Source organism: Atheta coriaria, unplaced genomic scaffold (assembly GCF_025399875.1).
Source record: "Atheta coriaria isolate IRGN ID8LTWV9N9 unplaced genomic scaffold, Caltech_Dcor_3.1 hic_scaffold_1_pilon, whole genome shotgun sequence".
In the NCBI taxonomy this organism is placed as follows: Eukaryota; Metazoa; Arthropoda; class Insecta; order Coleoptera; family Staphylinidae; genus Dalotia; species Dalotia coriaria.
In genome coordinates this window covers 4,492,526-4,520,212 of record NW_027045443.1, presented here as the reverse complement: position 1 = coordinate 4,520,212, position 27,687 = coordinate 4,492,526, and the positions used below count along the sequence as shown (strand labels likewise).

Below are 27,687 nucleotides of genomic sequence, written 5' to 3'. Positions count from 1 at the left end.
GTATCTACGGTTGGTACGCCTGGCGCGATTACATCGCGGCGCCAGCGCGTTGCTCACCCTAACGGACTCCAGTGGAATACGCAGCGAAACGAGATATGTTTATGACTAACGCGATAAACAATGGTTACTCACCGGAATATGTCCAAGAATCTACGGCAGAAACATAAATATTATTATTTACAGTGTTTATTATTGATTCCAAAGTTAAATTCCAATTATGCGCTCGGGCGATTGGTATGCGCGCGCAGCATTTGGAATCTATTCAAATTGGGCGAGACAATTTCAACAATTTCAATACAATCTCAAATTTCATGGATTTAAATGTTTAATATAATTATTATTATACATCTTTCTTTCTTTTGCAGTATGATTTAAATTAATCTAAACCTATTAAAGCTGAGATGCTTACCTCACTGGCGATGCCACCCGAATTCACAGGATTTATGGCGTACGAAGTCGAAGCAGCAACATCCATTTTGAAATTTATTTAAAACCTCGAATACGTCTGAATTTCTAGCTGTAAAATTCCGACCAGATATTTGATAGAATTATTTGCAGCGACCACTTCGATTCAGGTTCTAAATTGTTTTAAACATCACTGGAAAGTTTCTTAGCAATGTCCTCGTACATCGTTTATCTTCGGCAATCTCCGGCACTAGAGTCAGATATCTGACACCGCGCGCAGCGTCACCATGCGGCGGTCGCGTATTTAATTAAATCACACGGGGATCGCGGAACGTGCGCATGGCGAGTGCTCCCGTGGATGTCGCGAAACGGACGCGGCTGCATTAAATCGGAACCAGAAGGATGATCTACGGCGCGTTTGCTGCATCACCAGCGAGTGTTGCGTCGTAGTGCGTTGAGTGCGCCACCATGGTCGACCGGGACTACGGCGATGAGGCGCGCGAGGCCGAGGAGCACGGCGACGAGAGCTTCGCCGCCGTCGCTGATCGCGCGTTGCGCATCATCTTCGCCGAGGAGCGGCACGTTGAGGCGATCACTGGCATGAAGGACATGACCGAGAAGTGGCGGATGACCGAACGGGTATGCTGCAGCCAGCCGCCCGGCTAACCTGCAATTCGCGATATGTTCGCTATCCCTCTGCTCTGGCTTGTTGCAGATGAAGACCGTCAGTGTTGCGCTCGTGCTCTGTCTGAACGTCGGCGTTGATCCACCAGATATCGTCAAAACGCAGCCGTGTGCCCGCTTGGAGTGCTGGATTGGTAAATTTCATAGCATCACACTTACAATATTGTCACTCCAGCAAAGTGGTTTGCCTCTGGGTTTTCCCCATTTTATTCTAAATTATTTAATCTACAGCAGCGAAATTTACAATTCTGGTTCAACAGTATAACGGGACGATTTATTAGAATAGAATTAAGTAATCGTAGTATTATGTGACGAGTTATCAGCAAGTTTATCACAATTTTTGATCTGCATAGGCAACCAACATTGCACATGAAAAACAAAATGTTGATAATGGCGGATTCAACTGCAATTTATTTAAATTCTGTGATTTGTTTGCTTTAAGATCCACTTTGTTTGTCACCATCGAAAGCTTTAGAAACAATCGGTAGCAATCTTCAAAAGCAATACGAACGCTGGCAGCCACGCGCTCGCTATAAGCAGTCACTAGATCCTACCTCTGAAGAAGTGAAAAAGCTCTGCACATCGCTGCGCCGCAACGCAAAAGAGGAACGCGTCCTTTTTCACTACAATGGACACGGCGTACCGAAACCTACTGACAATGGTGAAATTTGGGTCTTTAATCGGGTAAAAACACATGAATTTTCAAATCAAGCTGGTATTTTTATGAATGCTTTTTAGACTTACACGCAGTACATACCACTAAGCATATATGATTTACAAACGTGGATGGGTGCGCCCTCTATTTACGTCTACGATTGCTCGAACGCCGGCATTATTGTACACTGGTTCAAACAGTTCGCGGATCAACACACGCGCGAACACGAGCAAGAGCGCAATCCTACCTCGGCGCCCTCGTTCCAGAATTGTATTCAGCTCGCCGCCTGCGATGTGGGGCAAGTCCTGCCTATGAATCCTGATCTTCCGGCGGATCTCTTCACCGCTTGCCTCACTACACCGATTAAAGTCGCTTTGCGATGGTTTGTCATGCAATCTACGAGTAAACTAGTGCCTAAAGTAACAATGGATTTAATAGACAAGTAAGTTTTTATATTTTAGTAAAAATTTAAAAAGTTTAAAACTATTTTTAATAGAATTCCAGGTCAAATCGCCGATCGTAGAACGATGATCGGTGAATTGAACTTTATTTTCACCGCAATCACGGACACCATTGCTTGGAATACGCTCCCTCGTGAGCGTTTTCAGAAGCTCTTCCGTCAAGATTTGCTTGTGGCGTCGCTGTTTCGTAACTTTTTGTTAGCCGAACGCATTTTGCGGTCGTGTGACTGTACGCCGGTGTCAAGCCCTGCGCTGCCTCCGACTTATCAACATCCAATGTGGCAAGCGTGGGATTTGGCACTAGATTTATCCCTAGGTCAACTACCAGGCATTCTGGAGAATGGTAATAAGTTTGTACATTTACCATTCTTCGAGGAGCAGCTGACGGCGTTTCAAGTGTGGCTGGATCTTGGTTCGGAGGAGCGTAATCCTCCCGAGCAGTTACCAATTGTACTGCAGGTATTACTCACGCAAGTACATCGCATGCGCGCGTTGGAGCTGCTCGGGCGGTTTCTTGATCTCGGACCATGGGCGGTGAATCTAGCGTTGAGTGTGGGGATATTTCCGTATGTATTGAAACTGTTACAAAGCTGTGCGAAAGAGTTACGACCATTATTGGTGTTCATTTGGGCGAAAATTCTCGCTGTCGACCATGTAAGTGATGGAAATTTCACTTAAATTAACTTAAATTATTTAATAATTTGTGTTTTGTAGACATGTCAAGCGGATTTGGTACGTGATAAAGGCCACACGTACTTTTTGCAAGTTTTGCAGGATTCTTCAATATCAGTAAGTGAAAACCCAAGTGAAAATATTGGTGTTTTATTTAAAATTTGTGTTTTTAGTCGGATGACAGAACTCTGGCTGCATTTGTGTTGGCGTGCATTGTGAAAAACTTCAAGGATGGCCAGGAAGCGGCATCTAAAGGTGCACTAGTGTCGATTTGTCTCGAACAATTGGACGATAATTCATCAAAACTCCGTCAGTGGGTCGCTATTTGTCTCGGACGTCTTTGGGATAACTTTGACAAAGCGCGATGGACTGGTGTGCGTGATTCAGCTCACGAAAAACTCTACACACTTCTACAAGATCCCTGTCCAGAGGTATACACAATTATTTTATTATTTTTTAAATCATAATTATGAAATAAATGCTTAAAAACTTCAGGTTCGAGCGTCAGCTGTGTTCGCTCTGGGAACATTCATAAATTCCGTGCAAACAATGACCGAGCACTCGAAAGTAATCGACCACAGTGTAGTAATGACACTGGTAAACAACGTCGGGAACGATATGAGCCCGCTGGTGCGCAAAGAACTCGTAGTGGCGATACAATGGTTTATTCTGGCGTTCGAGCGCTCATTTCTAAGCGTTGCAGCGCACGAGGCTAGCAAAGACGACAGCAATACACCGCCACATAGCGGTGTTGACCTGCCACGCACCGGCAGTCGGTTATTCGGTGAATGGTCGCACCGCGATGACCGCATAAAAAGGGTTAACTCCAGTTCGTCGATTAGCACAATCGCCTATCCGATTATTTTCAACCACCTTAGCCCGATGATGCCCAGCCATGGCTATGGTAGTCTGGGCGCGCTATCGGGCACAGTCTATCTGAAAGTATGGAACGCGCTGGCCACGTTGGACAACGACCCTTTCCCGGAGGTGTCCGTCATGGCCGGCGTGGTCATCACGCACATCCGCTCTCAGCTCAAGAAGGACTCGGGCGATGTGCGGCTTAGTTCCAGCATCAGCCTACCGCCGAGCCCAAATCGCGCGTCCTTCTTGAGCGAGAGTCCGCCCAGCAACGACTCGCCACGGTTGAAGTGAGTAACGATTGCGCTTTGTACTCACACTAACTTTTTACATACCTTATTATTATTATTATTATCATTATTATTGCACCTTGGTACCAGATTGATTTTTGTTTGTATGTTTATTAACATTTTGCTTGCATGGGTGGCTTTTGGTTGTAATTTTTCTAGGGATAACCGTTTCGCACATTGCTTTATTATCGTGGCTGATTTTGAAAAATGTCGCGTTCTTGGAAAAACCTCACCGGAGGTGCGCGTACGTCTGGTCGGTATTTGTCGATTGTTGTTTGTGCTTACGCTTGTGGTTCGCATGTTGCAGGCTGCAGAAGAAGGGCCAGTGTCTTACCATCAACGAAGAGGCCAAGCCGCGTGCGCCGCTGGTTTGTACACAATTCATCGAGTGGGCGTGCAAGGGATTTGCGCAGCCGGTTAAAAAGACCAAAAACGGCGATGTTGAATCTGAGGATTATTATATGAGAGAATGGCGGTATACAAGGTAAAAAAAATCAACATTTTGATGTTAAAATGTCAAAATCTCAATAAATTTCCTTGTTGGAGTAGAAATGCTGAGCGGAGATCGGAAGCCAAAGAAGAACAAGTGCGGGCGTCAATGTCACGTCTTGAATCGCAAGTGTTTAACACCCGAACGCAGGTGCCGCCGACAATAGTACAATTTCATCCCTACGAACACCAGATTGTCGTTGTGGGTAAGGAGACTTTCGGCGTATGGGATTGGAGCACCGGCGCGAAACTCTACCAATCACGAAAGGCCGTGTTTTCCAAGATGTCGCAAATCACGAGTATGGATTGGGTGAATCCGCAAGATGTCGCGCTTTTTATGACTGGTTCGGACGACGGCACTGTTTCCATCTACAAACCTTCAAATAACAATTTGAAACTTGTCACCGCATGGCAGGCGCATAGCGATTTGTCGCTAGGGAATAAACTCAACAATCCAGAGGGTGAGAAAGTAGACATATTTAGAAAAGTATGTTCAAGATTTTTTTACGATTTGCGAGCAATTATGCGTAGATTGCATGTGAAAAGAACTTTTAGGCGCAAGTCTCGATATTATCATCTTTGCGATTGTTTCAAAGAATATTAATAATGGTTTCGTATTTGTTTAAACTTAAATTTTCAGTGATTTTGTTATTATAACATATCTGTTTCTTTGTCCTGACAATTTAGCAGTGTCTAGTGGTTTGAGATTAACTTGGGAACAGTACACGCAATCAGTGATAACCACAGGCGACACACGAGTGCTGCGTTTCTGGGACGCCGAGCGCGAATTGAAACTGTTCGACTTGCCGACAGGCGCGGATTGTTCGGTGACAAGTCTCGACTCAACCTACTCATGCGTAGGTCACGAGCAGGAACCATACATGCCACCCTATCAGGGCTGCGATGGACTAGTGATGAATAGCATTGATGCGCAATCAACGCGTCCAACTCATCGTGGACTAGTCGTCGCCGGCTGCGCGGATGGCAGTATACGCGTCTTTGACCGCCGCTGCTCACCAGCGGACTCACGCATTAAAACCTGGATTGACCATTCGTCGCCAGTCATCGGCGTACAACTACGCGGCAATAGCGTAGTCAGCGGTGGCTCCGCCGGCGATATAAAAATCTACGATTTGCGGAAAAACTCGGCGGTTTGTCCGATTTCCAGTGCGCCGACGCCGATGATTGCAATGGCGGTGCATCGGAAAGCAGATACAATCGCATGGTAAGAATATTTTTCATAAAATCATCTTAAAACACCATACAATAAATGTATTCATCATTTCATAGTGGTTATGCGAATCAAACGATTGGGATCTACAATCTTCTTGGACAGCCACTGAACGTGATACGATTTTATGAGGGCTTCATGGGTTACCGCATTGGACAAGTAGCGTGCCTAGGCTACCATCCTTACAAGGTGGCGCTGGCGACAGGCATGAACGACTGTTCAATTAGCGTCTACTGCTTGGATAATCGCAGATGACACCTAGAACTATTTAGATACTAACAATAATCCGCGGCAGGTAATCACACGCATACGAAAACGATCAAATAATGAAGATTGCAATGCTTGCGCGCCGAAATCACCACAACTAGTTTAACGCATACATTTATTTTACCAGTTAAATAATGAGGGGGATTTTTAATTTGTGCGAGGTTGGTTTTTCTACACGCCACGAACGTATGATGTATATTTTTAAAGAGATATTTATTGTACATACAGTGATCGATAAGTAATTCTTCGCAAAATCATTGATCAACATGTTATATACTTTTATAGTTTATTCTAATCGCCGCGATTCTATTCACATATTATACGCTTGTATTTAATTCGTAAATAATTCATTCGCTTTGCAATCGTATATTGCATTTATTTACACCGCGCTAATTATATTTAAATGATGATGATGATTTCTTTGATTGACAGCTTGAGATATACATATTTAATTTACACTTCTTTTTTTTTATTATTTACACATGGCTGTTTATTGATGATGATCGCGAGTGTTACTGTTGAGACGATTATCACGCAAATTAAGTAATTTCGATTTCATCACGATTAATTGACTATCAAATAATTCATAAATGAAGATAATATATTTAGTTATTAAGGATAACGATGACACGCTGATGTTAGAAACAATAACCGGACAACACACAATGCGCATGCGCGCGCGCGCGACAAGACGAAGCAATAATAAATTCCATACGGATTCACGCACGTTTACATTGTGGTGGTGTGTTTTTGTGGGAGTTACGCACAACAATAATTGATTACACACACACCTACACACCTTTTGCTTGCGCCACTGTATAGAATAATAATGTATTTTTGTATAAGTATGCACTACTACAACCGTTCATTGTTTTTGATTTCGTCATCTCGAAAGGGTCGATAGCGTAGCGTAGCTCATACATTGCACTTGTTAGAGTCGATTGTGCCATATATATCCACATATTTACACATTTTATTTGATTGTTTTCTTTTTATTTGTTTTGTTGTTGATTACTTGGGCTGGGGGCGAAAATTTTTCAAATAATTGCGTACGTCTGATTGACCCGAACGGGCTTCGTCGCTTTGTTATTATACATTAAGTATAAATTTTGATGGAAATGTTTGGATGCGGAACGAAATCGGTAGGGAGTAGCTACGATGTAAGAACTAGTTAAGGGAAACCATGTTGTTATACTGATAAAAATAAGAAGTATGTATAATAATCACACCAGACACACATTCAAATTAATTAATGTACTATTTTTATCGACATTTTAATTATATGCGGTTTTTAAAATTAGCCACCTTTATCTGCAACTGGTTCCTATTTAAGAAAAAGTTCTGTTTTAGAACTCTGTTTAAAAAAAGAGTGAATCGCAAATAAGGTTGCCTATTTTAAAATTTAAGCGTAAAAAGAGTTGCCTATGATAAACAAGCAATTGTAATTTTATATTCGTAAGTTTTAAGAGTTATACACGCGTATATCAAATTGTTAATATAAATATTGTTGTTGTATGTTTATATATCAATCATTTTTTGTTGTAGTTTGTGTGCAGTGATGATTTTGCGAAGTAATCTTTGTTTAAACTGTTTCAACGCAGACAGATGGCGCGTCATGTACCGTTTTGAAGATATATCGACATTAACATTTTAGTGAGGTTAGGATCGAAAATTTGGCTTGTAATGCCGATGACTGACCATTCTTAGGCGCCTAACGTCGGCGCTCAGATCAGTCTTGTTTTGTCTCAGTTAGCGAAACTCACAAATTATACATTAAAATGCCTGATCATCTCGGGGACGATATGCGCAAATTGCGGACGGATGAGCGTGAACTGGAGAAAGATATCAAATGTAAGTACTGAACGCGCTTGTTTCATACGCCATATTCTTATGTTTTGCATTGTTTTACAGCTCTGGATGAAGGGGATATTCATTTACTAAAAACATACGTAAGTACTGCGTTCCTTTAAAGTACTGAACATCTCTTAATCGTTGTGGGTTTTTAGGGCCAAGGACAATATACAAAACCAATCAAAGGTGTTGAAGATGACATTCAGGTTATAATCAAGCGAGTGAATGAACTGACAGGTATTAAAGAATCAGATACTGGCTTGGCAGCACCAGCACTATGGGATTTGGCGTCAGATAAGCAAACATTGCAGAATGAACAGCCACTGCAGGTGGCAAGATGTACCAAAATCATTAATGCTGACACTGATGATCCCAAATACATCATCAATGTCAAACAATTTGCTAAATTCGTGGTGGATTTGGCTGATTCTGTTGCGCCAACCGATATTGAAGAGGGAATGCGCGTCGGGTAAATATTTCTATACTTATTACGACTATTTCCACTCATTTTGATACTAATTGTATGAATATTCAGTGTGGACAGGAATAAATATCAAATCCATATTCCTCTGCCACCGAAAATCGATCCGACTGTGACAATGATGCAGGTTGAAGAGAAACCAGATGTCACCTACAGTGATGTGGGTGGGTGCAAGGAACAAATTGAGAAGCTGAGAGAGGTAGTGGAGACTCCCCTGCTACATGTAAGTGTTAAACTTAGATTTTTCTCATTATTTCTCATTATCAGGATCTAATTGGACCAAAGGAGATTTTATGTTTTTGTCTTATTAAAATGTATGATAAAATTAATTCTACTGCAAATATTTGGGTCTCTTTGAAATATTGCTGTTGTAATTTACTACTTAAGAGTAGTTCATGCATGTTTCTGGTATGAATGATTTTATTTCTGAGGATTAAATGACTTTGGCGTTTTTTACATGCATTAAAATAATTGATACTTTTATAATTTAAAATTCACATGTGCAAAGCAATTTTGCGGAGACCCAAATACCGCTCCACTAACATTCTGACCTCATCACCTGTATTCTATGTTGAGTAATTAATCATGATAGTTTTGAATGTGTTCAGGTTTAAATAACACTTGTTTTTAATGTTTGACTCAACTAATCAATGTTCATGCATGATTTTCAGTGTAAAATGGTGTAAAAGTCAGAATGTTAGCGATATTATACCGAAAAACTCGTTTGGAAACAAATCTGCCTTTGGTTAATCAATATTCTTTGACTTTTCGTGCATTATTTGTCTCATTTCATTGTAATAACTTGATTTTTGCTGATTTATTGTTATTGATGACTATTACATGCATGATGTTTAGTTATTTATGTTTTATGTTCGGTTGGGACGAATTTCAAGACAGATTTGTTCCAATAAATTCCAGCGCTTTGCTTCTCACTGACCCATTTCCGACCGACGTGCGCGGCCTCCACTTCTTCGCCGCAGCACGCATTCCCGCGTTCGTTGCTCCCACGAGCGCACGCGTGCGCGCATGCTCGCCGTACTTACCGTACTTCCGCCTCACCTTGCCTCGCCTTGCCCTCCTTTCTCCGTGGCTTCTTCTTCACCTACCTTGTGCCACATCTCGGCGCGCGCGGCCAGCGGTGTATACTTTTCTCCAATCAAACTGTAAGTGCTTAGCGGCCGGCAGACACGCCGCTTTTCGATATGAAAATCGCGGCTAATGCCCGCTCTACTCGCGCGCGCGTCTCCTACCCGTCTCCGGCGCACTCCGCCACTCTTTGCTTTTCCATCGCGTCGACCAATCGCGACTTTTTCTTGAGACACTCCAGCTGTTATCGAATTCCGTTCTCCTGCCAGCTTCGATCCAATTTCGTCGCGTGGTAATGCCAATGTCAATGCCACCGGCGATGATGATGCTGGACACGTCGTTGTATCATGCTTTGTTTTTTAACCATTTACGTTTTATTCATTAAATATCTTTGGGAATTTAGTTCTTCAGTAGTAAAAGCATCTAAAACTTATGATTACAGCCTGAGAAATTCGTCAAGTTGGGCATTGAACCACCCAAGGGTGTCCTGCTCTTCGGCCCTCCTGGTACTGGTAAAACTTTATGCGCACGAGCTGTTGCCAACCGTACGGATGCATGCTTCATTCGTGTTATCGGCTCCGAGCTGGTGCAGAAATACGTCGGCGAAGGTGCACGCATGGTGCGTGAGCTATTCGAGATGGCACGCTCGAAGAAAGCATGTCTTATTTTCTTCGATGAAATCGACGCCATTGGTGGCGCGCGCTTTGACGATGGTGCAGGCGGCGACAACGAAGTCCAACGTACTATGCTGGAGCTAATCAACCAACTGGACGGTTTTGATCCACGTGGCAACATCAAGGTCCTAATGGCGACCAATCGCCCCGATACTCTTGACCCTGCTCTGATGCGGCCTGGTCGTCTTGATCGTAAGGTAGAGTTTGGTTTGCCCGATCTAGAGGGTCGCTCACACATCTTCAAGATCCACGCGCGTTCCATGAGCGTCGAGCGTGACATTCGTTTCGAGCTGCTCGCGCGTCTCTGCCCGAACTCCACCGGTGCTGAGATTCGTTCGGTGTGCACCGAAGCGGGCATGTTCGCCATTAGGGCGCGCAGGAAAGTCGCCACCGAGAAAGACTTCCTGGAAGCCGTCAACAAGGTCATCAAGTCGTATGCGAAGTTCTCCGCTACGCCGAGATACATGACTTACAACTAAATTAACTAACATTTAATTCATGTAGGGATCTTTGAAATTACAGCTAAGACGTTTTGGGATCCAGTTTATAATTTTATGTAGTACACATTACACACTACATCTCTTTCGTTTACTTCATATAATCATGGTTCGTAATAATCGTGTGAAATTTTTAAGATGTTTATCCTTGATCCTAATCAATTCTTTTTTTTTATTTGTGTTTGTGTGTAAATAAATTGTACATCCACTTTTATTAATTTCCAGCCTCAATATTTAAAAGAAATGAAAGATTTCATCGGTATTGTCATGCTTAATGCGATGATTTAAATGCAAGGCCGTCGTAAAATTCGATAGAAATTGTCATGCATGCAAATGTACTTAATTTTATCAAAGATCCGTAAGCGAATGATGATTTCCGTATGACTAGTGTAACTGAATCGAGGTTAGTGAAAGCAACCCAGCTGTAGTGTAGACATAATGTGCGGGAAACTACGCACGCGTGTGTTGTTTACTCATTTACTTAGCGAGTTATTCTCATTTTGATGGAAAACGTTTTAGATTTCTGCGTTTCAATTGCAGTGATATTGACTGACCGAAATTTTATTCAGTGATGGCGACGATTTGTGGAGTTTATAAACTAGTAACATTAACATCGTTTCGATTGAAGTTTATTCGATAATTTGGTAATATAAAATCGTGGACGAGCAGCCGGTGCCGGTGAAGGCCGGTTTCCATCGGATGGAGCACAACCACAACACAACGGCAAACCCGTTCTGGTAAGATCGAAACGAAATTATGTATATTCACGACAAACTGCGACAGTGTGTCCGGTGTTCTACACGTTGTTTTGTCAGTTATTGCATAAATATGGCTATTTTATGACGGGCCGGGCGATTTATTTACACAACTGTTACTCGCTCACACTTTGAGAGTTTGTGGGAAGCTACGGTTTGAACTTTGGGTGTTTTTATTCATCGTTTGGACGTAATCATTGATAAATTTGCATAAAAAACAAACCGGAAGTGTAGGTGGATAATATTTCAAATTGAATTCGTGCTGTTCTATCCCTTGGGCGAAAAAGAAAACTAGAAATTTGATAGCTACCATGGAAAATTAATAATTTTCACTTGAAAGCTTTGAGAAAGAGTTATAAACCTGATTGATTTATAGCCGTTTTTATGTCTTGTTTTGTTCCGGAGTCGTGGTTGTAACTATTTGCTTTGCAAACATGTTTTTTCTTTGCGTCCTGCGATAACTTTTTTGTTGATAAACGTTGTCGATCAATTCCTACCGCAACCAAACCGCACTTTACTCAACAAATAACAGTGTTTTAAATCGTGTGAATACTTTATTACGAGCTTCGGAAATGAATGTATAATAACAAAAAGTGGCCTGGAAATTATAACTTTGTCCAAGAAATTCGGGTATTTCGCATGTTTCTCATCTTAAAAATTTAATTTCAAAATCGCTATTAATTACGACAAATGTGGGCAATTCAAACACAGTTATGTTGAGTCAGCAATTCATCATAAACACTTAATAACTGAACAACAATACAAACAATTCCTGATTAGCATTAAACCGAAATCGAACCACAACAATACCGACGATATTTGTATATCTTGATGGTGAGCCGTCATTTCTCTTTTGTTTCTTTGCATTTTTAGCATGTCAGTCACGTCTTCTAGTGGCATCGTGTTTCATTTTCATTGACGTTTGATAATCGTTCAATATTCAAGCCGTCAACACTGCTTTTTTTTTGGTCTGGGCGGTTCTACTATTTCATAGACGCCGTTTTGCTTTTTAACTGCTTCGGGCAGAAACAGTTACGTCCAATGGCGAATGGAGCGTTGTCACAGTTATTAAACGTTCGTAAATGTTTTATCTTTATATGTAATAATGAATTGCTGCCGTTAGTTTTACGAAAATTAACAAAAAAACGGGTGGATTGATTAGATTTATAATTTATTTCTTCGGTGAGTGGTTTATGGTAAACCAAAAGCAAAATTTAAACCAATTATCACATTTATAAAGGAGATTAATTTGACATAGGTTCGTTTTTTTTAATTTATGATGGCACAGGACCCGCAGTATGTCAAAAATAGGGCCCAGGTTCTTTAATATCTACGAGCGACCCGCAAAAAGAGGTGGGGGTACACCGTAGTTACGCTGTACCTTGACCGCGATGCTGCGAGCTTCAGGTACCTCTGTAAACTCAATTTAAACCCGGTTTAATCTGAAATAGTAGTTATTAAGAAGGGTTCACATTAAATAGATATCATTTTTGGTTTTAATTGATGTGTTTTTATTCACTTTAGAAATAATATTCATTAATACTTCAAGCTACAATAAATATTACAATAAATAACTACAATACACGTATAAATAAAAAGCAGTCTCTAAAGATCTAATCAAAATCCATCACGCAAATAAAGTAGAAACGCAAAACAATAGATTTCTATGCAACTATGAAACCTCAGTCGACATACTGCCCGTCATAAAATTATACCTAAGAAAACTCTGGTCATTTTTGTCTCGTGTGGATCTCGTGGTAGATGGATTAGTGAGGTGGTGGCTTAAGCATAGACCTCGCCGCGGAGGCGAGTTTCCTCGACACCACCGACGCGATGTGCGAGCTGCGCTTCCACATGTACTCCTTGGTCTTCTCGTGGTTATCGGCGCTGTCCACTCGCACCTTGTTCGCGCAAGAAACGCGTTTGATTAATCTAGATCAATAGGTGTACATCTTTGGCGTGTTGATGATTCTTACCTGTTTCGGTTGGAGGACCTTGATGGAGTGTAGAGTTGCAGCTCCGCCATGGACAATACGCAGGGTTAACTTGCCGAACATTTCAGCGGTGGTAGCAGTTGCACTCTTCAGTTGACGACGGTTACCCTTACCGAACTGAAACAGAAATTGTTAGCTCAAAACATTACCTTGATATAAATAGACGTAGATTACTTCTTTCTCGACGCGAAGTGTGAGAGGTCCCAGTAGGAAGTTGGTCTTTACACTTGTGTAGTCCTTCAGGGCGTTGACCACTACATCCCCATCTCGTCGTAAGGTACTTAGACCATACAAAGTAGCTCGCGCTTTGGTACTAGCGGTATTCTTATTGGAAGTTGAACTGGATGAGGTATTCTTGTTGGAGTTTGTATTTTTTGTCGAATTCTTCGAGGGTTTGCGTTTTTTGCTCACTGGAGAAGCGCGAACCTCAAGTGTAACGTTCCTAATAGGATGTTGCGTCTTGATATCACTGGTCTTTGAAATCAGGACGAATGCGGGTTCCCTGGATTCAGATTCCGTGGACCTGGCAACTTCAAACTCGCCCATTTTGTTGGTCAACTGAGGAGCCCTCGAACGATTCGAGTTCTTCTTCTTCTTGTTCTTGGTGGCTTTGTTTTTGTTTTTATTCGCTGTAACCTTGGAGCCAGTCTTCTTGTTGGATTTATCCGCGGGCGCTTGCAGTTTCACTCGGACGGGATCGTAGGACTTGCCTAGGATGCGATTGATGCGTCCGAGGATGTTATCAACGAAACGATTATACTTGGCGATGTAGATGGCGGGCATACGCGTTTGGGTCGAGGAGGCCTGCCCCTGGATGGCACCTGTTCAAATTGAAATTTGCGTTGTTCGTTGTGATCGGCGTGCGTATTGCGATAGAAAGTTTGTTCAGGCGAGAAGAGACAATATGAGGTGTAGGCTATGACCCAACACAAGCATAAGATTGGTTAATGACATCCGGTGTTGTTGATATGAGCTCGCCGAGCAGGTTGTTCATCTTGCGGATGAAACTTGCCGGTTATGATTACGATTGGAAAATGAGAGGCGCATGCAGCGTGCACGACGAGTTCTGTAATATTCAAGATCGCCCGCGGCGTGGAGAAGAAAAAAGCTGCTTTGTAGGAAGTAGGTCACCTAGTGACCTTGATACATGCTTTCTTTTCATCTTCCACTGCCACTGCGGCATCGCGCGCGCGTCGAGGACGAGGTCATCAGCATCTCTTTTTCAACGGCGCGCACGGCTTGAGTCAACTTGACTCAAGTGCATGCACACATTGAATGGAGTTTTGTTTTGACCGATGCCCGGAAGTAAACGAGTGCCCAGGTCACGGCCACGTCCAAGACCTAAGGCCAAGAGCAGGGCAGGAAGTTCACCGAAACGCGGCATCTACCAGTGGCAGTAGTAGCCATCTTGGTGATGTCTTTTGATCGAACGGCAATAACTAATTAACGCGGCACGGCGTGTCGCCGACGACGAATATATTCGTATGCGGCACGGCCGTGTGTCGTGTACGTTTTCATAACGGTACAGATATCGGGTCAGTGGCCATTCCGGGTCAGGGTCAGAGCCTACACCTTTCTACAATTTCTTCGACGAGTCTGCCGCGCCGCGCGGCCCGACCCCAGCAGGCCGCCACAAATATTTGGGTCTCGCTCGATAAGCGATTTGACCGAAACCCAAAATCGTGCTGAGCGATTGGAAACGTTAAAGCGAATTCGCTCGGCGGATCGGTGCCGAGCACACCGCCATGCGTCATGCGTCCGTAAGTTTGTCATGCTGCCAAACGAGAGGAGAGAGAGTCAAGAGAGTCACCAGCATGCAAATTGTCGCATCACATCGAAACCCCACATCACTGGCGAGCGATGATTCTCTTATCACATCGACGCCGCCGTCGCCACCAAGTCACACCACCACAATTCCACACAGACATTCTCATTGATCTTGCTTCAGCGGGAGGAGCTCCGAAGCTCTAGAATCTTATATCCTAGCATGCAAGCGATTAATGGAGCGTTTGTTTATTGGCATGCGAGTTCGCCCGCTTTGTTAATCGTGTTAATCGCCCGGCCGACATGTGAGATGTTAGTAGCTGTGATTAATATGCCGTAATCGACTAGTAATTAATTGATTAATTAATAGATGCATTAGCCTAGATAAATGTCACACACACAAATGTTATATACAGCGAATGTCTCTCATTGTTAAAAGGAGCTTCAATTTCGTGAAGGATTTGTTCAGACAAATGAAATAAATAATCACAATTTGTTAATTTTTTCAAGTGTTTTATAATTTCTATTGTTTCGTTTTTTTTTTGTACAAATTACTCGTACTTGTTACAGAAAAAAAAATGCTATTTGTTCTCTTTGTGGTGAAATATTCAATCGATTATTATTGAAAGCGAGCGGATAATTGCGGCTGCCACTTACTGCTGTGACATGTACCTAGTTTAATGCAACTAAGTCAATTCTATCGTCAAATTGAAACAAATATGAAAGGTCTGTTAAATTTAAATAAATAAATATTCATTATAAATAGTAAAATAAATAATCAATTAATTATAGAAATAAATTAAGATAAATTATTTGAGTATTGAGCGCGCGACACCAAGCAAACAGTTCAGCGGCCAATAAATCCGAGCGGAGACGACATTGTTTTTTTGTTTTGTTCCTGTCTGCTGAGTTCTGAATGTATTTTACTGATCGAGTGGGAAAGTTTTCAAAGTGTGCGAGTCGGTGGGTGCAATTTGTGTGTGAAGTGAATTAAGTTTAAGTCTTTGCGGCGGCGGGGGCGTTCGCAGTGTTGAGCTCAAATATTCACTAGAAACTAGAAACCTAGGAAGGCCCCCGCGCCCTGGAAGGCCTACTGAGTCTAACGTTGAGTTTTTCGTTCGTATCTTTTTTTTTTTTTTGGAATGACTGTTATTCTGTTATCAATCGCGGCACTAGGTCGGCGCTTATCTCACTTTGGCGTTCTGCGCGCTTTTGCGATTCTTGTGGTGTTGTTGGTGGTTATTGCGTGATTTGTTGTTGTTGTTTTTCTTGTGATGTGTTTTGCGGGATTTCGACTCACGTGATCTCTTTGCCTCGATGACGTCTTCGAGATCGGTATCGTCATCGTCGTCGTCGTCGTCATCGTCGTCATCGTCGGCGGTCGTCTCGTCGTCGTCGTCATCGTCGTCGTCGTCGTCGCCGGCTAGCTCGTCGAGTTCGCCCTCGACATCGTCATCGTCATCATCGTCGTCGTCATCGTCATCGTCGGCCTCGTCGTCGGCGGGCACCGGCTGCACGACGACCTGCTGCTGGACGGCGTTCGAGGCCGCGACGGCGGGGTCGGCGGGGCTGGACTCGCCGAGCGGCTCGGCGTGCTCGGCGGCGAGAGGATTGTCGGTCTCACCGGCGAGCTCATCGGCGGGCTGCTCCAGGTCGGCGCCTTCCTGCGCGTTCTCCGGCACGGCGTCGGCGGGCTGCGCGAGGCCGCTGCTGGGCGCGACATCGTCGTCGTCCTCCTCGTCGTCGTCGTCATCGTCGTCTGCAACAGTAACGGTTATTTGAGCCCGGCGGCACGGCGCAACGCATGCGATCGGAGAAATCGGCCCGTTTTAATATTTATTAGCCTAACTGTTCAGCCGACGCGAGAAGCAGTTATACGACTCTACGAGAAATTCTTGTCTAATTGCCTCCCGGGGGGGCACATCCGCCGCGGTCAACACTCTCAATCGATCCACTAACCTCCTAAGATGTCGTCGAAGAAACTTTCGAAGTAGTCCTCGTCGTCATCGTCGTCTCCCTCATCACCGGCGGCGGCTGGCGACTCATCCTCATCATCGTCATCGTCGTCATCATCGACGCCTAGGTCCAGATCGTCGTCGTCATCGTCATCATCGTCGTCATCCGACGAGGAGCTCTGTCTTCCGGTTTCTTTGGGCTTTGGCACTTCCTCTTTCACTTCCGTCGCAGCGGGGACGGTGGCGGCGGCTTCCGCGGCGACATGCGCCTCCGCGACCGGAGTCACGAACACTCCCTGGGTGTCTTCTTGCTTCTTGCCTTCTTCGATAACTTTCTGCTCATCCTTTTGAATCGGGCCGGCATTTACGTAAATTACACTCAGGCAAACAAGTGCCGCCAATAACAATATTCTCATTTTGATTGAATTTGAATTTTAATTTTCTATAATGAAAAACAAGAAAGGCACATGTATTCTGATGACTGAATGACTTGTTGAAAAATGACAAAAATTGCGGTGATCTCTCGCGTGGGGAAGGACGTGCGGAAAAACTCACCCTAGAGTTAGTGAAAATTCCTAGCACGGCGAGGGCGGCGCTGGTTAAAAGTCGGAAAAATCGGCACTCTGTTCGATTATATTCTCAATCAAGCGGCAACTGACTCTCTAATGAACTGCGAGCACTTGACACTAATAAATATTGAAGAGCTATGACCGGTGCTGACCGCTCCGGAGCGGAATCGACTAACAGGTCGCGCTTCTCTACATACTCTTCTTATACCAGCACTGACGTCACCTCTTGGAGGCAGCGGCGGGCGCGCCGACTGCGACGGCCCTCACTTCTTCGCGCGGAAGCGACGGAGAGGCAAGACGCGCCATCGTCGACGCTTCCTCCGGTCGGCTTCCACCGTCGTATATAATCAACCTACAAAAAAAATACCGCCAGCGTGCGCCTCAAAATCAACAACAAATTACGACAAATTAACAACAATACGTCGGCGTCGCCGCCTGCCCCGTTCGGCGCATTGTCCCGCTAATATCAACTCGCGAAACACATCTTCGATACACGTTGAATAACAACAGTTATAGCAAATGTTGAATGACGCGCCTCGGCGGCAAAAAAAAAAAAGAATTTTGCGAAAAAAATCCGCGCTGTGATAATAACCGGTTGTCGGCATCGAGTTCAGCCGGCGGACCGCCGCCGGTGGCCGAAAATGAAGGTCGTTTTTTAGCCTCATATGCAAATCATACCGAGGATTTCCAAAAACGCTCACGCATTGATATATTATGGGAGCGCGTCGGATTGCACAGTTAAATTTCACGGAAACGAAAATTCCTTCGCGCCGACCGTTAGCCTGCGATTTCGTGTTAGCGGCGCGAGCGGAAATGCGGATTCGTTCGAAATTCGCGCGCCGCACGACTTTCCTCCATAGGTCGCGAAGATCGCGGCGCGCATCGAAATCACCGCCGCCTTCATGAGCATCCAGCTCACTTGCAAAGCGCTATAAATTATTTCGAGAAAAAAAACTAGCACGCCGATGAGAATTGCGTGCGCGTTCATTTGCAGCCACTGAGCAGCAACAAAGGGAAAAATAAAAACATAATCACGTCGATTGTTGCAAGTTCAAAGCCAGCGGCGAACAATGCGGAAGGCGCAATTAAAACCGAACAAGCGACACGCGCAAATTTGATTAACTATTTGGCCGGCGCTCATTGTGTGCTAATGACTGCTAGAAAATGGAGCACGAGGTCAGAATCTGACTAATTTTCCTCCGTGCGCACGCGGCGTGTGTCCAGGACACATTCTGATCGGAAGATCATTCACATTCGCATGTTATTAATGAATTACCATTTAGATAATCCGTTTAAAGTTCTCCTGCATGCCTCGCGCCGCTGCTTTGCTTCTTTTTAAACCTATAAATAAACGGTTGCAAGCGGCGAGCAGCCGCGCGCCGGCCATTGGTGGCAGCCATCAAGGAGAAAGTTTGAAGAGATGTAACGGTAATAACAAAAAATGTCCCGTCCAGAGCTGTTGTGCCACGAAGTCGCCTGCCACCGTGCCACGATTTCAATTCCGGATTATTCAAAAAATCGCGCGCGCGCTATTGGCCAAATCGAAATCTCGCCGAAAACGCGGGCGCGCATTTTGTTCGCCCCGCATTGTTCTGTAAGCGGAGTTAATTGCAACGCCGTTTGACACGCTCGTTTAGGCGCGCGGCTAAACGTGTAATCGTTACGCATTTTCGTGTGGCACGCCATGCACAGTTAAGCAACGCATGTATTACATCGGTATTAATTTGTTATTTGCTGATTAAGAACCATGGCGGATTCACTCAGGTTCAAAACACTGAAAATTTCGGTAAATAATGCTTGGTGTTGTTTTCAATCGGGCGAACTTAGTAAATCAGCTTCGAAAAAAAGTAGAAGCAGAAGAAAAAGCAGATGAAAGTTGTATACTTGTGATAAACACAAACAAATAAGTAGTCCGACACGTTAGGAAGTTAGCACTGGCGTGCGCAATTAGTATTGTGAGTGCGAATTGGAAAAACAAAATCGAAGCGAGCGCGCATCCGAAACCGCACGTCGACGACGCGCTTTTGCATTCATTCCGCTTTTGGCATCGCATTACACTTTCCAAGCCAGCAGCCAACGTGCTTAATTTTCACCTGTTATATTCTAAAACTTGCACGCCAACGATGATGTGCGCTCTTCTCATCATCATTGCGACCTACGGTCTCTCCTTGGCCTGGCCTTCTGGCGTGGACCTCTTGGGTCGATGGCGTCGCGCTGGCCGTGACGAAGAATTCGACCTTGCCGCCGATGGTGCCGCCGCCGGTTTTTCGTCCGAGTATCCTTCACGCTCGCCCGTTTCTTCCTTCGGCGCGCCGCGCACCGCTTCATATATGTTTCTAGGTCACGCACGCGTCAGTGGGTCACATACTTCTTCAATTCAGTTTCTAAACTAGTTTTAATTTCATTTATGTTGAACCCGCGCGCCGGTCCGCCGAGCGTTTTCCGCCGGCGAGACGAAGGGAATTTGGAATTGTGGGTAGTCGGAATGAATTTAAAAATCCTTCTTGAGCGTTTGATAAAAATTTCATTGCGCAGCTTTCTCGAAGCTCTTCCTCGAAGCGTACGATTTGCAGAAAGTCATCGTTTACAGCGGAATTTCAGATATTTATGCTAATGAATGACACAATCTCAACGGCAACCTGCTGTTATCGTAAATAATTGTACAAAGTTCTATAGGTACACGTTGTTAGTTGTGAGTTAGATAAAATGTTATATTTTTGCGTTAAATACGCGTTTAAACCATGATGGTACATTTCTACATCATATTTCACATTTGAAACCTCATGGATGAATGTTTTAATACTGTATACGTATAAAAAAACAGAATTTAGATCATAAATATGTTTCCTTTGCATTTTCTTTTATTGTTAATTCGTTTTATAACGAAAATAAGTTTTATTTCAAACGCATTATGCTGCCGTAAACTGTTTGGCGTGTTTGGACGCGGCAATGCCTTCTTAACCTACAAATTCATGTCGCGCTTCTTTACAAATTCCATGTTTATTTGCTTCAAGAACATCGCAAAATGTATTCTGCGAACCATAAAACAATCTTCGTTCTGGACCACACACCGTACTTTGGCATCCCCTGTGAAGCACCCATAGAATTCGACTTTATCAAGACCCGTGGTACATCACACATTCCAATTAAGCCCATTTCTAAATCTTTGTGGACATGCAGTGTGGAAGCAGCAATCGAATATTGCAGGATTGCTTGGGATTTATTTCCCACCGGAAAACTAGTACGTATAGTGTTAAATATAAATAGTGTTGTTTATTTTATTCGCTAGCTGATTTTCATTTGTTTTAGATCAGATTCATAGCCAGTGATTCAGTGCCACATATTCTAAACAACTGGAATTCATCACAACAATCAATAAGTTGTGTAAATACTTAAAGATTAACAAAGTTTTAGTATAGTATATTTATTTCATTTCTATTTAACAGATTATGAGTGGATTGGCACAACTTGGGATTCCACCATCTTCCAGAACAGCAAATATGCCTGAGCACACAGTTATTCATGGACTCAGGACAGCATTATCTTCTTTTGTAGAGTGTACAGACTTGCAATGGGAAAGATACAAAAGTTTTTCAGCAAATGACGATCAGAAACTCATTAACAGATGCAGGGTTATCTGCATAACATCAACCAGAGATGATGAAAGTATGAAGCGCCTAGAGGACATTTTTCACAATGTTTTACTGCAACAAAATCAACTCTGTCAGGGCGGTAAGCGAAAAGCAGACATTTCGTTGGCGATAGATCATTGCCATCTGGTTATTATCAACACATATCCAGTTACAATAGAGTCACAAGTTAGCAACCATCCACCAAGGCATGTAAGTTTATTCGAATGATGATACAATATAATTTTATACAAGAAATACTTTTATTTTATTTAGTTATCATCGATTCTAACAACAGAAGTACATTCAATCAAGGCAACACTGATTTCAAACAAATTATCTTCACTAATATTAGAACACTACGACTTGGCGAGTACAACAGTCACAGGTATACCAATGAAAGAAGAACAAAATGCTTCTTCATCTGCAAATTATGACGTGGAGATTTATCACGCCAGTTCAGCTCACACGTCCATACTTAAAGGAAACGCTGCGGATACAGCAGCGATAAGAACGAAAAAGGATGGTCACGAGTACGAGACTGTAAGTAAACTGCCTTTTAGCATAAAATTCAGAAAAGATATTGTGTTAAACTCTTGTTGCTTTTCAAAAACAGGTGACATTAAAGTGGTGCACACCGAGAAGTTGTAGCGCTGCTGAAATGCAAAACTGCACGTCAATGCATCGCATCACACCAGTCGATGTGAATTCGCGTCCGTCGCTATGTTTGATTAATTTTCTGTTGAACGGCAGGTCCGTGATGCTAGAGATGGCTAGGAAGACGGGTGGTAAGATTACGAGCCATCTGCTGGCGGCGCATGGAGGCGAGATCTTTGTACATACGCTGTCCACGGCGCGTTCTGTCCTCGAGGATCCGCCGTCCATCTCCGAGGGTTGCGGCGGCCGTGTGACTGATTATCGTATCCCGGATTTTGGACTGTTTATCAAGCAGAATCGACTTTTTCCGCTGAAACCAGGCAATTACAAGGAGATACCCACATTGAAAATGAAGCAAAGATTGGCCAGGCACACGAAGTACTGGCCTCTAACTATTAGTTCAACGTTGATATTTAATTTAAAAGCGGTATGTTAAGTTTTTTTACCCTTTGTTCGTTGTGTATTTTCATTTTGTTTTTTAGTACATTGACCCGTTACCTGCCTTGATTACTGAAGAGAAGATCACAGATGAAGAGGTGAACAGATGCAAACAAGTCATTTACAACTTGATTGGATTAGAGTCTAAGCATGAGTCTCTGCACCTCACGAACGTCGGGCAGAAGTTTAAGGGACAGAAACGCGAGGAACAGTATAAGTGCGTGTGGAAGGAGCTTGAGACACTTATTAAGAATAATCTGCACACCGAGCAGCACAGAGCAATTTACACCTGTTTGCGCGAGTGTTACAAATTCAATCCCGACGTGAGTGCGGATCGCGTTGAACTTGACCAGGCAATCCGAGAGCTTGATTACTACGAAAATGAGGGACACCAGCGTGCGACTGTGATACGCGCTACCACGGATTCGCCCATGTCACCACCGCATTCGTCAGCTACGAGGAATCCTACCAGGGCCGCGCTGGGAGCTAAGAATTTGTTCGACATTTTCATGGCTTCGCATAGCATGGCTGCCAGCAAGAAATCACGATTAGACTTTGCAGGGCGGAGAGAGGGTGGAACAATTGCGACGCTGTATGCTAATCTTAAGAAAGACAGTGAAAGAGTCACCAAGGGTGAGGGTATGGTGATTGAGTGACTTTACAATGGCATAATATTTGTTTTAATACCTTCATGACTTTTTTCATCGAAATAATGTTGAAATTTGATTCTTAACAAGTATAATAAATCAGAGTATTTGTTTTTAGTTTGATGGAAGTTGTTACTGTGGCAATGGTTAGCGTTTTGAACCTAAGTTGATTTGTATCATGCCAGGTTTTATTGTGCGGGCAGCACCCTTATTAGATTGTGAGGATGTATATTCTTCACGATTAAGTCAAGGATGGGCCACGAAAATGGAATTTTTGAGAGTCAAAGGTTCTAATCATTGTTTGTTTTAGCTCTACACCATCAGAATTCGACGTTGCAGGATAATCGCGCTTGCATCGGAATTGAATATCTTTGTTGTTTTCATCTACGAAGCCTTAATTTCTCATCGATAAGTCGCAAAATGTGGATCAATGAATTCCAATCTCAATTTTCAATAATAGCGATAAAAATTGTTTTTCTGTGTTGCTTGTTTTAGGGGTTTATTCTTCGTTGCGTGATATTGTACATTTGTAATGTCGGTAACATGTAACTGCTTGTTTCTATCCAGTGTTATCGAATAATTTTTACGATTCTATATAATATCGATAGTTATTTATTATCTTTCGCTCAAGAAACTAAGGTTGAAATGCAGAGTGAGGTGAGCTAGAGCAAGAGAGAAATACTCTAAAATTTCATGTTCAATCAATGTCTTTTATATGATCCGTGGAACTTTTCACGCTTTGTTTATGTTCTCGATTCGGCCTTGACTTACGCGCATACTGCGCGCTGCCATTTGAACACTACCGTGCCGTACCGGCTTAGTCAGTCGGTTGTGCGCAGTCCTGCGGGTTGCACGTGTTCTCTTTCTCCGTCAACCTTCACCGCGACTATTTGCAATTCTGTTGTTTTAATACGCTGTAAACATTCGAATCGTTTGGTCATCGACTACTGACTAAATGATTTATCGCGGATCGACTCCAGAATTAAGAGAGTTCACCACGTGCGCGTGTATATGCCAGTAGCCGATGGTCGTCGGGTTTCCTCCGTTGGGCTACGGATTCCAATTGGATTTATTAGTCGAAATGGTTCAATTGTTAATTCGTTAGCTCGTGTGGAATGGTTGCCAGGACAAAAGTACTGCAATGAGTGGTAACATCAATTCCACTTTGTGGGGTTTTATGGTTAACTCAATAAAGGATAATTTATTTATAATATCTCGTTCACATTTAATCCTGATGTTTACGTTGTCGTTTTCAGTTTTAGTTGTAGTTACAGGCATATCATGCATCTAATGTGTGTGGAGCGTACACAGCACAACTGTTGCTTATGTTGTGTTGTTGTTTTTAAAAAGTTGAATAAAGTAAAAATATAAATAGAAGAATCAAATATTGATAATAAAAACACTCGGTGGTCGAGTGGTTACGTGCACCTGCTAGCATGCTAGTACACTCGGATCGAATCTCAGGTATAGACGGCATTTTTCTCAAATATAAAAATAACAGGTGAAATTTGGGTTGCATATGTAAACTCAAATGAAATATAAGTGAAATTGCAATACAAGCGAAGGCAATAAGAGAAGTACAGAAAGTAAGTGGAGAAACGGAGAACAGAGCAAAATAAGAGAAGAGAAAAAGAAGGAGTAGTAAGTCGAGAGAGCAGCAGGAGAGAATAGGAGAAGTGAGAAGAGAGAGTACAGGAAGAAAAGAGAATAGGGGTGACGGAATTTTTAAATTTTTTGGCACGTGTCGTTTTAAGACAGTCACAGGTCGATCTCCCAGAGCGCCTCTGGCGCTCTGGTCGATCGCCCACTGCTTCGATGCGTCCATTGCTCCCGGCCCATCCTACAGCTACGATGTCTCTGCGCTTCATCCCCGAAATTATCAGGCATATCAACAATTTTTATGGTGGGGATCACCCCAGAGAGAGGAACTCCTTATAAGGACATCCTTTTAAGGACTTGTAAAATATTTTTAAGTTTTAAGTCGCCTCAAGAGAGGGACACTTAAAAATATTCTTACATGTTCTGACCTGTAGCTGAAATGAAAGATGGAGAACACAAATCATACAGGACACCTTAACAATTTTATAGTGGGGATCATCCCTGAGAGAGGAACTCTCTTAGAGACCTGTTCCTGAAATGATAGAAGGGGTATACAAATCAAAGAAGTCTATATATCTTACTATTTATTTATTAACAATAGAATACAAGTTTATATTTTACAAGTCAACAGAATACATGTCGCCATATTGAAACAGGACTTACGACCTGCACAGCCGCGCATAAAGTTATACCGGAATAATTATATTAGTAAATAGCCAATTTTCTAGGTGATTGAAAATGGAAACTAATATAGAAAAAATTTCAAGGTGCAAACGGGGAAATACTAAAAACGACAGCTAAATCAAAATTTTCACGGACGCACAGGAAAATATATATACAGGGTGTCCTAGAAAGAAAATTGCATGTTCAAAACAGAGAACACTCAAAACTCACAACTAAAGGTGATTTTCTACGTGCTGTTAGGAAAACTAATATACAGGGTGTTACAAAAAGAAAATTTTAGAAACTACAAATGGAGTCAATATTCACAATATGAGGAGAGAAATTTACAAAATAACAACAATATTTTAATATAAAAACATCGAAAAATTGAGCAAAAGGGTGCTACAAAAATAAAACACTTACATTTTAATATATTGTGAATATATATTTATTAATTGATGGTAGCATCAACTGTATAAGGTAACCGACGGGTGAAGCATCATCATAAATTGATAGAATATCCAGCGGAAAACATCTAAATCAACAGACGGCAAGCGACGGCGCGTAGCAAGACAGTGGTTAAAGACGATAAAAATAACTATTTCTTTGTAAATATTAAGATATACTGAGATTGCGAAAATGAAAAACTAATCACCGTTTAAGATTTTATTTCAACAAGAAACTATTAATTTAATGATGCAATTCGATTAAAAATGTTTTCGTGATCCTCGAAAACATGACCGAACCGACGGCCAACGGCAAAGTAAGCATGGTCGACCACATGAATATTGTTATTTTAATAATCCTCAGATAAAAACCGTGCTTGTAATAATTAAATGAAGCATGTTATTGAATAATCAATTTATGTTAAACCGCCCTAACTTTCCGCGAAAAATTTTAATTATCCACCCACCTGTGCATTGATGAGGAGATTTTCTATCCTGCAATATATTCTATCAACTGAAAAATCGCACAGGGATTAACGGGCACTTATTTCTCACATAAGAAGACTCTAACCGCCATAAATCATTAAACAAAACAGGCACACATGCCTATTGCGAACATTTTGCCAATGGCCGAAAGAATACGCGACGATTAATCCAATTAAAATCTCAAAACGCGTGGCGATTAGAGAGACACGCTCGCGGACGACGCGGTGAAACAACTGCCGTGTGCGCTGCGCGTAGCCGGGTACAAGGCAGGCATGCAGCGATATCACGCATCAGTCGAACAAAAAAAGTTGTTTATACCTAAACGTAATGATAAACACGTAGTTGAGAAGACGAAACTAAAAATTCACAATGTTAAAATACACATAAACTTTTACTTTCAATATTTCTCGGCATATGAAAAGAACAAATTAGTTTAATTTAAGACATAACATTTTAATTCATAAGAAAAAATGGGCAGTGAATATCTTCTAAGGGGCTGTCCATTAATCACGTGATCTTTTTTTTTCATTTTTTGGACCCCCCCTCCCCTTGGTGATACGTCGTGAGGTTTAAGATTACCCCCACCCCCCACCCCCATCATCACGTGTATTTTAATCCCAACAAAGAATAATAAAATTTTTCTCTTTAGAAATCGTGCGTTTGACGAAAAATAAATACACGTGATATCTTACTCACTCCCCTCCCCTGGTGATTTTTCGTGATTTTTAACAAACCCCTCCCCCCCCCTTCATGCCTCACGTGATTAATGGACAATCCCTAAACTAAAAGAGGTAGCAACTAGGAAATTATAGATTATGGAAGATTAGAAAATTTTCAATCAGACGGAAATTTAAAATAATTTTATTTAATGGGATCTCAAACCGCGACTGAATGTGCTCAAAATGCAATTTTTCAATTTTTGAAGATTTATTTCAATTCCGAATATTACGTAAACTAAAGGAGATAGTAAGGAACGAATCGCAGTGTCTTAATCTACAGAAAACTCTATATGAAAAAGTTAGTTCAATTGGAAATTTAAGAGATGAAATTATAATTTATAAGAAAAATCAAGATTTTCTTTGCGACGCGTTCTCTAACTTGAGAACGAAATAGGCAAAGTGCCGTCCGACGGCATCGCACAGGCATAGGCAAAGGACATTGAAATTTCGTTTTACAAACAATAAATTTATGAGCAATATATAATTGTCAATGCGATTTCAGAATTAAAAATACAAAGGAATAATACCAGACATTTTGTAGAGAGACTGAAAACGCATCCGAGGGCTTGCAACAATTTTGAGTTATTACGGTATTCTCGTTACATACGGTTAAAGATAGAAAAATGTTTTGAAATATTTACAAACTTACCAATGTTGCAGGTAATCAAAGGAAGTACTGAAACAAAAGAACACGAATATAAGATCTCGCACTATGCTTCACACTTGTCAGGTCTGTCAGATAATGGTCCTGCATTGCAAGTGGCA

At 42.4% G+C, this 27,687-nt stretch overlaps 4 protein-coding genes across 7 annotated transcripts; 3 read left to right on the top strand and 1 right to left on the bottom strand.

The window, feature by feature from the left end:
• The first annotated feature begins 649 nt into the window (after nucleotides 1–649).
• raptor (regulatory associated protein of MTOR complex 1) lies at nucleotides 650–7,312 on the top strand. 3 transcript variants are annotated; one of them, XM_065311195.1, is made up of 12 exons: nucleotides 670–1,044; nucleotides 1,121–1,223; nucleotides 1,532–1,773; nucleotides 1,828–2,186; nucleotides 2,241–2,859; nucleotides 2,920–2,994; nucleotides 3,051–3,308; nucleotides 3,373–4,025; nucleotides 4,333–4,509; nucleotides 4,575–4,975; nucleotides 5,205–5,739; nucleotides 5,805–7,312. In XM_065311195.1, exons 1-12 carry the CDS (start codon nucleotides 874–876, stop codon nucleotides 5,998–6,000), a joined length of 3,789 nt encoding a protein of 1,262 aa, XP_065167267.1. In that variant the 5' UTR covers nucleotides 670–873; the 3' UTR covers nucleotides 6,001–7,312. The 3 variants fall into 3 exon arrangements, with proteins under 3 accessions (XP_065167348.1, XP_065167267.1, XP_065167190.1); XM_065311118.1 differs by having other exon boundaries at nucleotides 673–1,044; nucleotides 5,202–5,739; XM_065311276.1 differs by lacking the exon at nucleotides 5,805–7,312 and having other exon boundaries at nucleotides 650–1,044; nucleotides 4,575–5,001; nucleotides 5,202–5,362.
• Nucleotides 7,313–7,655: 343 nt separating this feature from the next.
• Nucleotides 7,656–10,819, top strand: Rpt1 (26S proteasome regulatory subunit Rpt1). The gene is made up of 5 exons (XM_065311981.1): nucleotides 7,656–7,863; nucleotides 7,924–7,961; nucleotides 8,019–8,332; nucleotides 8,399–8,567; nucleotides 9,873–10,819. Exons 1-5 carry the CDS (start codon nucleotides 7,791–7,793, stop codon nucleotides 10,581–10,583), a joined length of 1,305 nt encoding a protein of 434 aa, XP_065168053.1. The 5' UTR covers nucleotides 7,656–7,790; the 3' UTR covers nucleotides 10,584–10,819.
• Nucleotides 10,820–10,922: 103 nt separating this feature from the next.
• asun (integrator complex subunit 13 asun) lies at nucleotides 10,923–23,126 on the top strand. Of its 2 annotated transcripts, XM_065311452.1 has the most exons (7): nucleotides 10,923–11,338; nucleotides 20,653–20,879; nucleotides 20,948–21,022; nucleotides 21,085–21,480; nucleotides 21,544–21,810; nucleotides 21,884–22,351; nucleotides 22,407–23,126. In XM_065311452.1, the coding sequence occupies exons 2-7, from the start codon at nucleotides 20,664–20,666 to the stop codon at nucleotides 23,016–23,018; spliced, it is 2,034 nt and encodes a 677-aa protein (XP_065167524.1). In that variant the 5' UTR covers nucleotides 10,923–11,338; nucleotides 20,653–20,663; the 3' UTR covers nucleotides 23,019–23,126. The 2 variants fall into 2 exon arrangements, with proteins under 2 accessions (XP_065167524.1, XP_065167454.1); XM_065311382.1 differs by lacking the exon at nucleotides 10,923–11,338 and having other exon boundaries at nucleotides 20,543–20,879.
• On the bottom strand, nucleotides 12,844–17,823 carry LOC135793912 (nucleolin). Its single transcript, XM_065305040.1, has 6 exons — nucleotides 17,625–17,823; nucleotides 17,074–17,511; nucleotides 16,415–16,873; nucleotides 13,525–14,171; nucleotides 13,333–13,467; nucleotides 12,844–13,257 (listed from the first exon to the last, which is right to left on the bottom strand). Exons 2-6 carry the CDS (start codon nucleotides 17,483–17,485, stop codon nucleotides 13,123–13,125), a joined length of 1,788 nt encoding a protein of 595 aa, XP_065161112.1. The 5' UTR covers nucleotides 17,486–17,511; nucleotides 17,625–17,823; the 3' UTR covers nucleotides 12,844–13,122.
• Nucleotides 23,127–27,687: the final 4,561 nt, after the last annotated feature.

Bases quoted from the DNA above. Each gene is read 5' to 3' on its own strand.
- asun (XM_065311452.1), top strand. From the start codon at position 20,664: ATGTATTCTGCGAACCATAAAACAATCTTCGTTCTGGACCACACACCG. The intron at 21,023-21,084 runs GTAAATACTTAA...TCTATTTAACAG, and splicing joins CACAACAATCAATAAGTTGT to ATTATGAGTGGATTGGCACA. The intron at 22,352-22,406 runs GTATGTTAAGTT...TTTGTTTTTTAG, and splicing joins TGATATTTAATTTAAAAGCG to TACATTGACCCGTTACCTGC.
- raptor (XM_065311118.1), top strand. From the start codon at position 874: ATGGTCGACCGGGACTACGGCGATGAGGCGCGCGAGGCCGAGGAGCAC. The intron at 1,045-1,120 runs GTATGCTGCAGC...GGCTTGTTGCAG, and splicing joins AGTGGCGGATGACCGAACGG to ATGAAGACCGTCAGTGTTGC. The intron at 1,774-1,827 runs GTAAAAACACAT...AATGCTTTTTAG, and splicing joins AAATTTGGGTCTTTAATCGG to ACTTACACGCAGTACATACC.
- Rpt1 (XM_065311981.1), top strand. From the start codon at position 7,791: ATGCCTGATCATCTCGGGGACGATATGCGCAAATTGCGGACGGATGAG. The intron at 7,864-7,923 runs GTAAGTACTGAA...ATTGTTTTACAG, and splicing joins ACTGGAGAAAGATATCAAAT to CTCTGGATGAAGGGGATATT. The intron at 8,333-8,398 runs GTAAATATTTCT...ATGAATATTCAG, and splicing joins GAAGAGGGAATGCGCGTCGG to TGTGGACAGGAATAAATATC.
- LOC135793912 (XM_065305040.1), bottom strand. From the start codon at position 17,485: ATGAGAATATTGTTATTGGCGGCACTTGTTTGCCTGAGTGTAATTTAC. The intron at 14,172-16,414 runs GTGAGTCGAAAT...CAATTTGAACAG, and splicing joins CATCGAGGCAAAGAGATCAC to GTGCCATCCAGGGGCAGGCC. The intron at 13,258-13,332 runs GTAAGAATCATC...TGCGCGAACAAG, and splicing joins AGGTCCTCCAACCGAAACAG to GTGCGAGTGGACAGCGCCGA.